This window comes from Elephantulus edwardii, unplaced genomic scaffold (genome assembly GCF_000299155.1).
Source record: "Elephantulus edwardii isolate Elephantulus edwardi_28Jun2011 unplaced genomic scaffold, EleEdw1.0 scaffold00016, whole genome shotgun sequence".
Taxonomy (NCBI): Eukaryota; Metazoa; Chordata; class Mammalia; order Macroscelidea; family Macroscelididae; genus Elephantulus; species Elephantulus edwardii.
In genome coordinates, this window is record NW_006399766.1 from 19,315,730 (window position 1) to 19,330,956 (window position 15,227).

The 15,227-nt window shown below is 44.7% G+C and overlaps 1 protein-coding gene across 1 annotated transcript; it reads left to right on the forward strand.

Annotated features, from left to right (window-relative positions):
* The first annotated feature begins 3,488 nt into the window (after positions 1 to 3,488).
* LOC102867629 lies at positions 3,489 to 14,560 on the forward strand. Its single transcript, XM_006881894.1, has 8 exons — positions 3,489 to 3,684; positions 5,016 to 5,114; positions 5,235 to 5,333; positions 5,446 to 5,544; positions 5,659 to 5,757; positions 5,878 to 5,976; positions 8,136 to 8,234; positions 13,983 to 14,560. The coding sequence occupies exons 1-8, from the start codon at positions 3,489 to 3,491 to the stop codon at positions 14,558 to 14,560; spliced, it is 1,368 nt and encodes a 455-aa protein (XP_006881956.1).
* Positions 14,561 to 15,227: the final 667 nt, after the last annotated feature.

The following is a 15,227-nucleotide window of genomic DNA, read 5'->3' on the forward strand; positions in this document are numbered from 1 at the left end:
CCTTCCTGCTGGAGCTCCTGATCTTTGTCCAGTCTTCATTCTCTGCAGAGTCCTGTTACAAATCCTGAATGCTGGAGGTATGGGCTTCCTTTCTCCTCCCACAGGGAAGAGAGGGCGGAACTACTGGCAGGCTTGGCAGGTTCTAGCAGATCAACTGAACGTGATCTACACCCCTTCATTTAAATGTTCTTGACTCTGTGCATGGCGTGTAGCTCTCTGGCTCAAGAGACAATACTACCAAGTGTTCTGTTAGATAAAAAGAAAGTAATAAAAAAAGAGTTTCCTATTTTCCTCATTCCTGCAGGTAGCCAACCAGGTTGACTTGTTGGAGTGCATTTTCTGCATTCTTAATAGATAGCTAGGAGGTAACGCCCCATTCGTGAGAGGGGCAGGAAGAAGCAAGGGGAGGGTCCCAAACTCACAGCTGGACTTGGTTTCGTAAGCACGTAAATGCACTTAAGTGGGCAGGGCTATTCTAGCCACCTTAATACACCTTGCTCCAGCGCGGGAGGGTTACTCCGTCTGGTGGTGGTCAAGAGTTAAGGTAGGTGCAGCTTATGTCTTTCCTAGGGAAGGAGGGATGGTCATTCATCTGCGAATGAGTGGAAAGACATTGCACACTTTGTACATAGAGGCACGTCAGCCTATCTGGTTCTTTGGGGGTTTTTATTCCAAGTGACTCCCTATGACAAACCCTTGTAACTTGTGAGCCTAGCGTCTCGCACACTGGGAACAATTTTGCAGACGGGTGGTTGGGTCGAGGACCAACTGTTGCTTTTAGCGTCTGTGTTTAAATAGGTGTGCAGAGGCTTGGACCATACTCCGAGGTCCACGTGGAGCGCTTGGTGTCTTCATGTTCTATGAGCAGAGGAAGGGGGCGCACTTCGCAAAGTGCATTCAACACGCTGCTGCAAAACGTGGCTCTGAGGTGCTGCCTGGGAGCCAGGCGCAGAAATAGACAGCGCACAGCAACCTTTGGCATCCTCTTCAAGCCGCTGCACAGCATCCTTTTTCTCTTAAATCAGCCTCACCCTTCTGATTCCCGAGTTTAGGATGCAACCCCACCCTTTCCAGCCGCCCTCACATCCTCTTCACTCCAGCAGCTGCTTCGGCTTCACAGCATCCCTCGCTCCTACACCAACCAATCTTGCAGAGCAACTTTTCTGCCCGGAGAAAGTGAGCCCCACCCTTCCTCCCGGCGCCTTCACATCTCTTTCATTAGAGCTCGCTCGGGCTCAAGCGAGCCCGCCAGGGAAAGGGAAAGCTCGCTGGGGGAGAGAGCAGCTAACATTTCTGTTCTGTGCAGGCTAAAGGCATGTGGCAGCTCTTAGAATTTTGATGTCCCTCCTGAGCAGACCTCTCTGGGGTCTGGGATCAGAGTGCAGTCAGAGAAGATTGGCTTAGTCCACAGGGAGTTACACTGCTAACTCAAAGGCTTTGCCTGTGTGGCGGTTCAAATCCACCAGCCGCACTGTGGGAGACTGTACTTAGTGTCTTTATGTTTTGTGAGTGGAAAAAGGAGCACAGTTAGTGAGTGTAGTGTGTTCACTATGTCAGTGTGGTTACGACCGCCAGTAAAACTTGGCCCTGGGGCAGTGTTGCCTGCAAGCCAGGCACTAGGATCAAAGACATCGCACAGAAACCTCTCCAGGCTAACCACACCAGCTGCCTTTATCATAATCTCCTTTGCTCCAGAGTTCTGGGAGAAAGGTCTCCCTTGGAACAACTTCGGAATCCGCCCCCCCCTACCCCCGAGGGTCAGCTATGAGTCATGTCCGTACTCAATGTTTTCCGTATGGAGCCTTCCATAACTCCACGGCAATGAGTTCCATTGAATTGAGTTGAAACCAGAACACACAACTCCCAACTTTCCTCTTCAAGTGTGCATCGTGTGTCTGGAGGGAGGAAGAGATGGACAGAGATAGTGCTTGTGCTGGTTCAGGGCCCTCCGTTGCTCGTTGTGCGAGCTGTGGAAGGTGATAGGAGCCCTTCAGAGTTTCTCAGACCAGTCCCACCATCAGATGGTGCCTCATGAGTTCTGTGGCTCCTCTACCTGGGAAGTCAGAGAGTTTCTTAAGGTGCCAATGGCCATCTTCTTCCCTTGTGGCTTCGGGGAGAGATAAGAAAGACAAGCTGTGTCAAACCAGGGCCATTATCGAACAGTGGCTTCCAGCATTTCTAGGACAAAGAGGAGACTCCTACCAGGGTGCTAAGCAAACCTGGCAAATGATAGGCTCCCAAGAGAAGCCCCTGCAGAGCTGGGCTGGTGTCCTTCCTGTATTCCCTGAAGAAAACAAAATGGCAGATGTAAGATTATGGTATCAGGCCCCTTAGGGCACCTTGAGCCTTAGAGGCACAACTCCCACATGGGACAGATGAGGAGACTTAGTCCTAGAGAGAGAAAAGGGCTATTATTCTCACAAATGATGGCAAACCTGAGCATAGCATCCAAATAGACTATATATATATATATATATATAAAATTTACCTAGTTCAAAGTGTACCTACCTAAAAACAAGGAAATCTGTGCAGAGGACTGACATCAGAGTAATAGAAATCTAGATTCAAATGTGGCCTACGTAGCTTATTACAACAAACATTTTTCCTTTTTTTTTTTTTTTTGCTGGAAAATTAAGAAGAGAAAGTAGGCATTAGGCCAAGAGTTGGTTTTAGCTCATATTTTACTAGGGGGTGAATTGTGTTTGTGAATAGAGTTGTGTCCCCTAAAAAGATAGTCTGAAGTTCTAAACCCTTTATGACCTTTCTAGAAAGAAGTTCTTTGTGTGAAGGTGTTATCAGCTACTGAAGTGAAGTGTGTTTTAATCCAATATGATTGGTGTCCTCATGAAAAAGAGGATATACTAACACAGAGTATCAATACAGCTCACCCCCTAACTTGGACTTCAAGCCTCCAAGACTGTGAGACAGTGACAATGCCACTCCAGTGAGGTTTTCAGAAGCTATAAATTGAATGCGGAAAGACTGCCCATCTTTCTCTTGAGGAACAGATGGTGGATTTGAACCACATGCCTTTGAGTTGGCAGCATTACTTTGTACCCAGTAGTACTTTTATAGCTGGCCATTTACACAACTCTGTTGTTGTTGTTGTTGTTATGTTTTCTCCCATTCCATGTCATCCTTCTAGTCATGTTGCCTGGTGAGCCTTCTCATCTGTGAAAGAAGGCCTCTCTCGGCACTTCCGAGAACTGTGTCTTCTTGTTTCTTGAGCACCGATATATCAGGCTCCTCATCAGATACTCCGCCAAGAAGAGCATTGTTGTTGAGCTTCTTGGAACTCTTCAAGAACTCAGTGGCTCCATGGGGCTCATTGAGGGCAAGTAATTAGTCAGAGCAAACTGAATACCCCCGAAGATGCTGCTTACCCCAGCTATACCAAGCCTCAGAAAAATAACACCAATGAAATTTTTCTTTTTCTCTTTCTTTCTTTGACATTTTTCATTCAGTTCCTTGCCATACTGCTGTCACCTATGTCTGCTCCAATGGAAGGAAGACAGCCTGACAAGGAAAAACCAAATCCTATAAAGACTGAGTGGAATTCTCGCTGTTTCCTTATCACCTATTTTCAAGGGGACATAGGCACCGAGGTGGATGGACACTTTTCCAGAGCTCTGAGCAACATGGAAAACCCTTCAGGGCTGAGCCAAGATGTGACCCCAAGGAATGGTGAGTATTTACATTTCTCCTAGAAATTTATCCTTCTGAATCCTACATACCTCATTTTGAGTTCCTAACATATGTCAATCTCCAATCTAGATTTCTGATACTTTAATGTCAGTCCTCTGCACAGTATCTCCAAATTGCTCAAGATTACAGGCATATTTGTTCATGCTCCGTTAGTTCAACAAACCCTTGGATATCAACTCCCCACCCTCTACTCCACCCCACACTGTCTGCATTGGGTAACCAACCATTAATACATTTGACACATCGGTGTCACAGTGTTCAGTCCCACAGTAAGCACAAGTTACCGCTGTACGGCAAGTGGAAGGAGGAGTGGCATCCACTTCTGTAACAGCTTGCCTCTGGAAACCCTATGAACCTGGAGAAAGGATGAAAGACACCCAAGCGTTGAGAACTCTCCTTCACAGGGTCGCTATGAGTCGCCTGTGACTTGACAGCACTTAACAACAATAACATCAACACAGAGATCAGTTGGCCTAGTGAACAGAAAGCAATGCTACCAAGCTGAAGGTGGGTGACTTTTAAACTGCGGCCCTTGGGCCTGTCTTTCATTGTTTTTGTTCAGACATCCCTCTGGGTCGTATAGCCCTGGTGTACAAGTTGCTGTACCGCGGTCACTTGTGGTTGCTGTGAGGCTGAACACTGTGACACTGATGTGTCAAATGTGTTAATGGTTGGCTACCCAACACGGACAGAGAGTGGGGTGGAGCTCCCCAGTTAAAACAAGCTTGGAAAGAGGAGTGGCATCCACTTCCATAATAGCTTGATTCCAGAAACCCTATGAACCTGGAGAGAGGATGAAAGGCACCCAAGCGTCAAGGACTCTCCTTCATAGGGTCGCTATGAGTCGCCTGCGACTCGATGGCACTTAACAACAACGACAACAAACCCTCTACTCACCTCTGTGTGCCCATTTTATCATAATTTCTTTTTCTATTTGCTACTGTCACATACACTGGACCTCAAAGGCCCTCTAAGAAAATCGCATCACCTAATTGGAAAATTAAAAAAACCAACCAAAAACCCAACTGAAAATGACACACACTCATGCCCATTATCTCTTCTCTCTCCTCATGTTCTCTTGGATCCATTCCACTCGGGCCCTGATGCTCATCACACCGTGAAACCAGAACCATTAGACTTGACCAAACCACAGGGGACCCCAAAAACACAAGATTTTAGTGTGAAATACGAACCTGGTAAGCAAACCAATGTAAAATAATTTTTTTATTAATTAAAGAAACCTCAGAAGTTATCCTCAAGCCCATGATCTCTTCTCTCTTCTCGTGCTCTCTTGAACCCATTCCATCCAGACCCTGATCTTGATCCCTCCGTGAAACCAGAACCATTAGACATCACCAATGCACAGGAGACACTGGAAACACAGGGTTCTAGTGTGAAATATGAATTTGGTAAGCAAACCAATATAAAATAATTGTTTTATTTATTTAAAAAAAACAAACCTCAAAAGCTATACTCCTGCACATGATCTCTTCTCTCTCCTCGTGCTCTCTTGAACCCACTCCACTCAGACCCTGATCTTAATCCCTCCGTGAAACCAGAACCATTAGACTTGACCAATGCACAGGGGATTCTGGAAACACAGGGTTCTAGTGTGAAATATGAATTTGGTAAGCAAACCAATATACAATAATTTTTTATGTATTAAAAAAGCTCAAAAGCGATCCTCATTTCTATTAACTCTTCTGACTCCTTGTGTTCTCTTGAATCCACTGCACTCAGACCCTGATCTTCAGGCCTCCGTGAAACCAGAACCACTAGACAACACCAATGAACAGGGGACTCTGAACATGCAAGGTTCTAGTGTGAAATACGAACTTGGTAAGCAAACCAATATTAAAAACAATGTTTATTTATTAAAAAGCCCTCAGAAGTTGTCCTCACGCCCATGATCTCTTCTCTCTTCTCGTGCTCTCTTGAACCCACTCCATCCAGACCCTGATCTTGATCCCTCTGTGAAACCAGAACCATTAGCCATGACCAATGCACAGGAGACTCTGGAAACACAAGGTTCTAGTGTGAAATATGAATTTGGTAAGCAAACCAATATAAAAGAAATGTTTTATTTATTTAAAAAAAAAACACCTCGAAAGCTATACTCCTGCACATGATCTCTTCTCTCTCCTCATGTTCTCTTGAATCCACTCCACTCAGAACCTGATCTTTATCCCTCCATGAAACCAGAGCCATTAGACGTGACCAATGCACAGGGAACTCCAAAAGCACAAGTTTCTAGTGTGAAATACGAACTCGGTAAGCAAAGCAATAAAAAATAATATTTTTATTTATTTATAAAAAAAACACCTCGAAAGCTATCCTCCTGCCCATGATCTCTTCTCTTTCCTCGGGCTCTCTCGAATCCAAACCACTCGGGCCCTGATGCACATCACTCTGTGAAACTAGAACCATTAGACTTGACCTATGCACAGGGGACTCCGAACATGCAAGGCTCTAATGTGAAATGCGAATTTGGTAAGCAAATCAATATAAAATATTGTTTTATTCATTTAAAAAAACCCTCAAAAGTTATGCTCACACCCATGATCTCATCTCTCTCCTCATGCTCTCTCGAATCCATTCCACTCGGGTCCTGACGCACATCACTCTGTGAAACCAGAACCATTAGACTTGACCTATGCACAGGGGACTTCACAGATACAAGGTTCTAGTGTGAAATACGAACTTGGTAAGCAAACCAATAAAAAATAAATTTCTTACTTATAAAAAACCCTCAAAAATTATACTCATAAAAAACTATACTCCTGCCCATTATCTCTCTTCTCTCTCTTCGTGCTTTCTTGAATCCACTCCACTTGGGCCCCAATTCTCACCACCTTCGTGAAACCAGAATCACCAGTGTTGACCAAGGTGCAGAAGACTCCAAGAAAAAGAAGTTTTAGGGTGAAACGCAATATATACGAACTTGGTAAGCAAACCAATATAAAAGATTTTTTTTTAAATTTCTAGCTGATGTTAGATGGATCTTAGCTGAAAGCAGAGAATACCAGAGGAATGTCTATCTGTGTATCATTGACTATGCAAAGGCATTTGACTGTGTGGATCATAACAAACTGTGGCTGACTCTGAGAAGAATGGGAATCCCAGAACACTTGATCATGCTAATGCGAAACCTATACTTGGACCAGGAGGCAGTCGTCAGAACAGAGCAAGGGAACACTGCATGGTTCAAAATTGGGAAGGGCGTACGCCAGGGATGAATCCTATCTCCATACCTTTTCAACCTATATGCAGAACAGATTATCCGGGAGGCTGGGCTCTATGAGGAGAAATGTGGGGTCAAGACTGGTGGACGATTTATCAATAATCTGCGTTATGCAGATGACACAACCCTGCTTGCTGAAACGGAAGAGGACCTGAAGCACCTGCTGCAGAGGGTCAAGGACTGCAGCCTCCAATATGGATTGAGGCTCAATGTCAAGAAGACAAAGATTCTTACCACTGGACCAATTGGCAGCATCAGGATGGACGGTGAAGAGATTGAGATTGTACACAGCTTTAGTTTGCTTGGCTCCACAGTCAACAGTCTTGGCACCAGCAGCCAGGAAATTAAAAGGCGCATTGCCATGGGAAAGTCTGCTGTTAGGGACCTCTCCAAAGTGCTGAAGAGCAATGGTGTCTCTCTGGAGACTAAGGTGTGTCTGATACAGGCCATGGTCTTCGCAATCACCTGTTGTGCATCAGAGAGTTGGACAATGACCAAGGAGGATAGAAGGAGAACTGATGCCTTTGAGCTGTGGTGCTGGAGAAGAGTATTGAGAATACCATGGACTGCTAGGAAAACAAACAGATTTGTCCTGGAAAGGGTTAGACCGGGTGGCTCCTTGGAGGCAAGGATTCTGAGGCTCCGTTTAACTTACTTTGGACATGTTGTGAGGAGAGACCGGTCCTTAGAGAGGGACCTCATGCTTGGGAGGGTGGAGGGACAGCGCAGGAGAGGAAGACCCTCTATGAGGTGGATTGATTCAGCGACTGGGGTAATGGGGATGGGAGTGTCAGAGACAGTGCGATTGGCACAGGACAGAGCGGAGTTTAGGGATGTTGTACATAGGGTCGCTATGAGTCACAGGCGACTCGACGGCACATAACAACAACAACAACAACAACAACAACACAACCTCAAAAATTCTACTCCTGCCCATTATCTCTTCTCTCTCTCTCCTTGTGCTCTCTTGAATCACTCCTCTCAGGCCCGGATCCTCATCGATCCTTGAAACCACAATCGTCAAAGTTGACCAATCTAAGGAAGACTCCAAAAAGAAAAAGTTCTGGGGTGGAATGCGAATCTGGTCAGCAAACCAATACAAATATTGTTTGTTTGTTGTTTCTGTTAAAATAACCACCTCAAAAGTTATCCTCATGCTCATTATCTCTCTTGAATCCACTCCACTCAGGCTCTGATCCTCACCACTTCATGAAACCAGAACCAGCAGAGTTGACCGATGTACAGGAGACTCCGAGAAGACAAGTGGCTAGGGTGAAACGCGAACTTGGTAAGCAAACAAATACAATCTTTTTTTATTTCTTAAAAAAAAAACACAACAACCCTGAAAATTTATACTCCTGCCCATTACCTCTTCTCTCTCCTCATGCTCTCTTGAATCCACTCCACTCTGGCCCTGATCCTCGTCGTTCCGTGAAAATAGAACCATCAGAGATGATGAATGTGCAGGAGACTCCGAGAAGGCAAGATTCTACATCCTACTTTGGTGAGTACTGAGTGGGGTCCTAAAAGCTTGTGAGTAGCCATCTAAGATGCAATGAGTTTCTCCGCGTGTGGAACAAAACAAGTGGGAAGAAAAGCAGAGATGTATTGAAACAATTAGTCTGAATTACTCATGGGCCATGAGAACCTCAACCTCCACAACCCTGAGACCAAAAGAACTAGATAGTGCCCAGTTGCCACTGGTGGTCACTCTACAAGGGATCACAGAAGAAGGTCCTGGATAGAAAGGGGGAAAGTGTGAAACAAACCCCCAAAACATAAAAAAGTTCAAGCTTACAGTCTTATAGAAACTTGTGGAACCCCTTCAAGGCTTGATTACCCTTCAAACTTGGAACAAAATTCACCCACCCCAGAGGCTCAATTTTCAGTCAAACAATAGACGAATAAGGGAGAAAGTATCACCTGGGAGGCACTTACTAACAGCAGCATTTGCCCATGAGTAAAGTCCAGAAAAGAGGACTAGATAGAGTATAAGGATTAATGGAAATGAGAAACACAGGGAGAAAGTGGTGCTATGAGTGTAGTACATTATAAGTATTGTTATAATTAAAGTTGTGAAACAAAATGTATATGAATAGTTGAATGAAAAATCAATTTGCTTTGTAAACATTCACTCAAATCACCACCACACACAAAAAAAATTATCAAATCAATAAAAGGGAAAAGAAAAAGGAGAGAGAGGAAAAAAATGTTAGCCTGTGGCTTCTACTCCTGCGCTCATCTCATTTGATCTATCAGCAATATCTGCTGTAGTTCATTGCTCCCTCAACCTGACTTCAATCACATCACACAGAAATGACAGCCACTTCAGCTTCTTGAGTTACCAATGCTGAAACCTCCATTGTCTTTAAAATGAAAAAGAAGTAAGGATACATTTGAAATTTGGTTTTCTCTTCTGAAATGTGACTGGAATACATGTGTTGTTGTTGTGTACTGTGGAGATGGAACTGACTCACCTCTGACTCTCCGGTGGGTTTTCAGAAACAATAACATCCATCACAAGGGAACTCTGGTGGCCTGGTGGTATAGAGCTGTGCTGCAATCTCAAAGGCACATGGTTCAAATTCATCAGTTGCTCTGCAGGAGAAGGATGGACAATCTCTTCCTGTGTAATTTACTGCCTCTGAAAACCCTCTGGAGGGTCAGTTCTGAGGCCCCTCCAACTCCACAGCGCACAACAACAACAACAGATTGCACGAGGGAAGATTGCCCATCTTTCTCCTGAGAAGCAGCAGGTAGATTAGATTCACATGCCTTTGGGTTGGCAGCACAACTCCTTACCATGTAAGTCAATTAAACAATCACTTTGATGTGGAAGGATAAGCCGGGGCCTTTGGTTTCATTCTCTAGGCACACAGGTCCGTGTTAGACTTTGCAAAAATGGCTTTACCGAGCTCCCTTAGAAGGCTAGTGAATTCATAGGAATCCATGCATGGTAGCCTGTTCTCCTGGGCATGGCTTATCTATGGTTGAGCAGGTGGGTCCTGGCCAGGACTAAGAGGTAGGGTCTAGATGCTGAAGGTTGGAATATATGGAGAGGAAGCAAGTATTTTATATTTCTAGTGAGAGAAAAAGCTTATCTAAAGTGTTCCTTAATCCAAGTGTCCCTCATCCTTTCTCCATTTGATAATGTGCTATGGGCCTTTGAAAAGGCACTAAAAGCCCTCTGGGAGTGTAAAGGTGATGGCCTGAATCTACCGCCCTCCCCCATAGCTCCCTCCCTCCTTCCCCTCCAGGGATAACCAAAGGAGGCTGTGGGTTAAGAAGAAAGTGACTCTGAGACTGGCTTCTAAACAACAGCAATAGCCTTGAGTTCTCCCAGATTGTGGTTTAGAAAACTGTCACAGTGCTGCAGGAAGCCTGAGAATGTTCAGTCCCACCAAACTTAAGGGGCTCTCCAGCTTGGAACACCAGGTTCCCAAGGCCCACATGAGGCTGCTGCAAATTTGGGATTGGGACTTTCGGTACCTCCCAATCGTCTTCCCATTCAAACAGTGTTCTCATGCAATCTAGTAGCCAAAATGGGACCTTGGAGAGGAGACCACCACCCGCTTCCCATAACATTGCAGCCAGAGAACCATGGTAAAAAAGGTGTTAGAGAAAGACCAGAAATAAGCCGAGACCCTGCCTTGCACATTTCCAGCAGCCAGAACCCCCAGGCCAATGATATGGGATCTGCAGAGGCACTTCAGATTGCACCCTCCCAGATGCCTCTTTTGTGTTTAGAGAATGCAAAACCCTCCTTCATAACGAAGTACAGACAGGGATTATATCAAATCAGCTTAATTTCTCTATTTGTGCCACATGGCATCCTAATTGCTATTGCCTCCAGAAATTAATTATGAAAAGTAGCATTCACCCTCAGAAACAAATTTTAATGGGTGTTTTCTTACTGGTGTTTTCCTTATAGAGGCCAATAATTGACTAGCACCAATAGTGAAGGCTATAAACCAAGCAGGATGTATACCCCAAGGGGGTAGAACCCAATAAATTTTTATCTTCTGTATCTAAGCAAACTGCTAGAGTGGGTGGGGCTGCTTCAGTCCTACTGGGTAGGGCTCCTAAGTACTTTTATCTTGTTTAAAAACCAGTCAAATGGAACATTCAGGAGACCTGGGAAAAGTGTCCTTGGAGGGGAAGGGGATGAACAAGCCCAATGTTCTCTGTGCACCAGACCCTCATATTTTCCTTTGCTGCCTCAGGCCTCCACCCCCTCCACTGACATTAGCTTGGATATATGAGAGGCTTCAGGCTTTATGTGCCATCTGGCAGAGCTCTCTTCCTCCTCCCCTCCTTCCAATGTGGGTGTTATGTCATGAGATATTGTAGACTTTCTGAGACCTAAAACTCAACCACTCTGACAGGCATAATTAGAGTAGTGGCTATGGCACCAAAGGAATCCCCATCTCCATCAGCCAGCCTACATAAACTTTGCAAGAATAAGCATAGTCACCCTTTGGCCCTGAGCATTTTGCAAGCTGAAGTTCAAGTGAATACTTCCCGGCCATCACTTATGACTCAGATTCCTACTTGGCTCAGTGGCTTTGCTGCCTTGGTGGACCCTCTTAACATCCCTGTGGCCCAGACTTCTCCACAAAACGGATTTTCAACACCTAAAGTACTGAAGAGCAACGATGTCAGTCCAGAGACTAAGATGTGCCTGATCCAGGCCATGGTCTTCGTTATTACATTCTATGCATCAGAAAGCTAGACAATGACTGGTATGATAGAAAGAGAATTGATGCCTTTGAGTTATGGTGCTAGAGAAGAATATTGACTATATCATGGAGTGCTAAAAGAACAAATGGGTTCATCTTGAGAGGGTAAAACCAGGCTGCTCCTTGGAGGCAAGGATTCTGAAGCTTTGTCTGACATACTTGGACATGTGGCAAGGAGGGACCAGTCCTTGGAGAAGGACGTCATGCTTGGGAGGGTGAAGGGACAGCTCAGGAGAGGAAGACCCTCGTTGAGATGGATTGAATCAGTGACTGGGGTAATGGGGAAGATGTGTCAAAGACAAGACTGGCACAGGATAGAACAGGGTTCAGAGCTGTTGTACATAGGGTCGCTATGAGTCACAAGGGACTAGACAGCACACAGCAACAACAGAGTTGTGTAAAAGGCCAGCTAAAAAAGAACTACTGGGTATGAAGTTATGTTGCCAAACTCAAAGGCATGTGGCTCAAATCTACCATCTGTTCCTCAAGATTTATAACTTCTGAAAACCTCACTGGAGTGTTAGTTATGAGTTAGTTCCAACTGAGTGGCACACAACAACAAAACCCCTAAGAAAGTTCTGTGGCTTTCTTCTGTTTGATATATTTAAAACAGTAACTGTATCAGAAAGCAAAATAACAGCAACAGCCTAGCACAAAACACCTATACTCAGGTAATTCTAATTCTAGAAGATTTGCCTTTATTGGGTAATGGTATAAAGATGTATATAACAGTGACAATCAATAATTACAATATTGTTCATATCACCAATAAAATAGAAGTAATTGAACTGCCTGCAAATGTGATATTTATTAGCTTGGGGGGGCGGAATACTTGCTGTGGAGTCAATTTCTGACTCGTCCTTGTATGTGAGAGAGCAGAACTATGCTTCAGAGGTTTTTTTTTCAATGACTGACTGTTCAGAAGGAAATTGCCAGGCCTTTCTTCCAGTGTGCCTCTGAGTAGGCCTGAATCTCTGACATTTAAAATAGCAGCAAAACATGTTAATCATTTACCCAAGGGATTCCAGCAGTCATGATTCTACCTTTTACTGGTATGCTGTGAGGCCATTTAAAAAATCTCTAAGTTGGCTGTATCTAATTGTTGCTATTAAAGTATATTCAAAAAATTATAATGATGAAAATGTTGCTTAGGTAACAATACATGTTCTAAAAGAACACACATGAAAAGAAAAAAATCTAGAAAGAAGTGCATTAAGTGGTGGTCTCTGGATATTATTATTAAGGTGATAATGGTGGTTTTTATACTTTTTTCTTCACATTAAAAAAGTAATTTGGAATGATTGCACAACTTGAAGAATGTAATTAATGTCACCAATTGATACTCATAGAAATTATTCTCTTCCTCTTTCCCTCCACACACATGCAATAATAAAAGAGGCATGAAGTTTGAAACCACCAGCTGCTCTACGGAAGATGGGCAGCCTTCTCCTATGCGATTTACTGGCTCTGAAAACCTGCTGGAGGGTCAGCTACGGATTGGTTCTGACTGTTGTGTGACAGCATAACAATGACTGTATATATAACAGAATGAAACCCTGCCACATCTGACAACCTCACAACCCCTGTTGTGTTTGAACCCATTGTTGTAGCCACTGTATTGATCTCATTAAAGGTCTTCTTCTTTCTTGATGACCTCCAATTTTACCAAATATGATGTCCTTTTTCAGGGCCTGGGCCCTCCTGGCAACATGCCCAGAGTATGCAAGACCAAGTCTCATCATCCTTGCTTCTCAGAAACATTCTGGCTGTATTTCTTCCAAGACAGATTTGCTTGTTCTTTTGAAAGATTATGGAGAATGGACTTAATTTCTTTTTCTGGTTAATACATATTGTATTAGTACATGTTGTTGAGTCAGAACCGACCCAAAGCTGACCCTTCAAAGTAAATCACATGGGAGGAGATTACCCATCCTTCTTCGTCAGAGCTGCTGGTGGATTTGAAGTGTGTGCCTTTGGGATTGCAGAGCAGCTCCTTCTAGGCCACCAGAAGAGCTGAAATTTCAACTCAGGGCACCTAATAACAATAATCTCAGTCACTCATTAGGCACCTAGTGGCCTTGTGCTAAGAAGCTGTGCTGCAATTCTGAAGGCGTGCTGTTTGAATCCACCAGCTGCTCTGCGGGAGAAGGATGGGCAATCTCCTCCTGTGCGATTAACTGCCACTGAAAAGCCACTGGAGAGAGTGATGGCAACAAGATTTGGCTCTGATCTTGTTTGTTTGTTGTGGTTGGTTTTGTTTTTACCGCTAACAGTCTTTTCAATTTTTCCCTTCCCAGATAGTAGCATGCCTCCAAGACAGTGGGTTCCCACTCCGCAGTGGAGACCGCCACTGCCTGAAACCCCTCTCACAAATGCTGGAGGCAGTAGCTCTGCGTTTGTGCCCCCTACTATGGCTCCGAATCGGTACCCAAGACCTGTGCCCGGGAGCTTCCCTATCCAGCCCAGAGAGCAGTGGCCTTTCCCCTCTCTGGCCGGCCCCAGAGCCGCCCAGCCTGTCTTCCACCCTCGTGCCTTCCTCGGAGGTCACCTGGTTCCGCAACTCAGGCCTGAAGAGAAACAGCTCTTTCAAAGTCACTATTATCCGGAGAGCTACCTGCCCTACCCGACTCAAGAGCTCCTCATGAGGCAGAACCCTGAGGAGGCGGCTGCAGCGGCGGCAGCTGCCGAGGCATTTTATCGAAGAGCTGGATTGCCCTTCTACCTGCCTCCTGGCCCTGCCTACTGTAAGAACACGCCTACAAATCCTGGGAGGCTTGCCTCTGGTTGCGGGGGAGAATTCGTTAGCATGGGGGACGGGAAAATGACTTGGTTCCATTGCAGACCTGAGGTTATAGAGATGCAATATTCTGGTTAAACTTTCTAGGTAGCTTCCCTCAGCTGGTTTTGAACCTCAAGTCATTGGGCCAGTAATCCAGATTGGACCGTTTGCACCACCCAGGAACTCTTAATTTGTGCCTACATTAGGGAACACATACTTTTTAGAAAGAAAACAAAAAAAAATGTCCTTCTTAAGAATAAACTTGATTTATAATTGTACCCAAAAAGCAACCAACCCAATATGTGGCAAGATTTGCATGTTGTGCAAATAAGGTAAGTCAGCTTCTCTAGCGATCTATATTCTGGTGAGTTTTCTCTCACAGCTCCCTAGTCCATGGATGTCTATGTTTCTGGGCTCCTATTTGCGGCCCTGATGATGTAGTCGTTAAGTGCTGCTTGACCACTAAGCAAAAGATCAGCAGTTTCAATCCACCAGCTGCTCTGCGGGAGAAAGATGTGGCAATTCTACTTGCATAAAGATAACAGTGTTGGAAACCCTTTGGGGTGGCTCAGCTCTTTCCAGCAGGCCAAAGCAGATTACTCAATAAGCAAGATAAATGTGGGCTGACTTGTGCTTACTTACTTACTAATTATTATTATTATTACTAATTAGCAGTTTCGTAGGGGTTCAAAGATACGGTGGAGAACACATGAAATTGTTCACGAAAGATGAGTGGGTGAGCCCATGCTCCTCTTGCTTACTG

What these genes read in the sequence shown, in the direction of transcription:
- LOC102867629 (XM_006881894.1), top strand. Translation starts at nt 3,489, where the DNA reads ATGTCTGCTCCAATGGAAGGAAGACAGCCTGACAAGGAAAAACCAAAT. An exon ending in AGATGTGACCCCAAGGAATG is followed by an intron (nt 3,685 to 5,015) that starts GTGAGTATTTAC and finishes CATTCCATCCAG; the next exon opens with ACCCTGATCTTGATCCCTCC. An exon ending in TAGTGTGAAATATGAATTTG is followed by an intron (nt 5,334 to 5,445) that starts GTAAGCAAACCA and finishes CACTGCACTCAG; the next exon opens with ACCCTGATCTTCAGGCCTCC.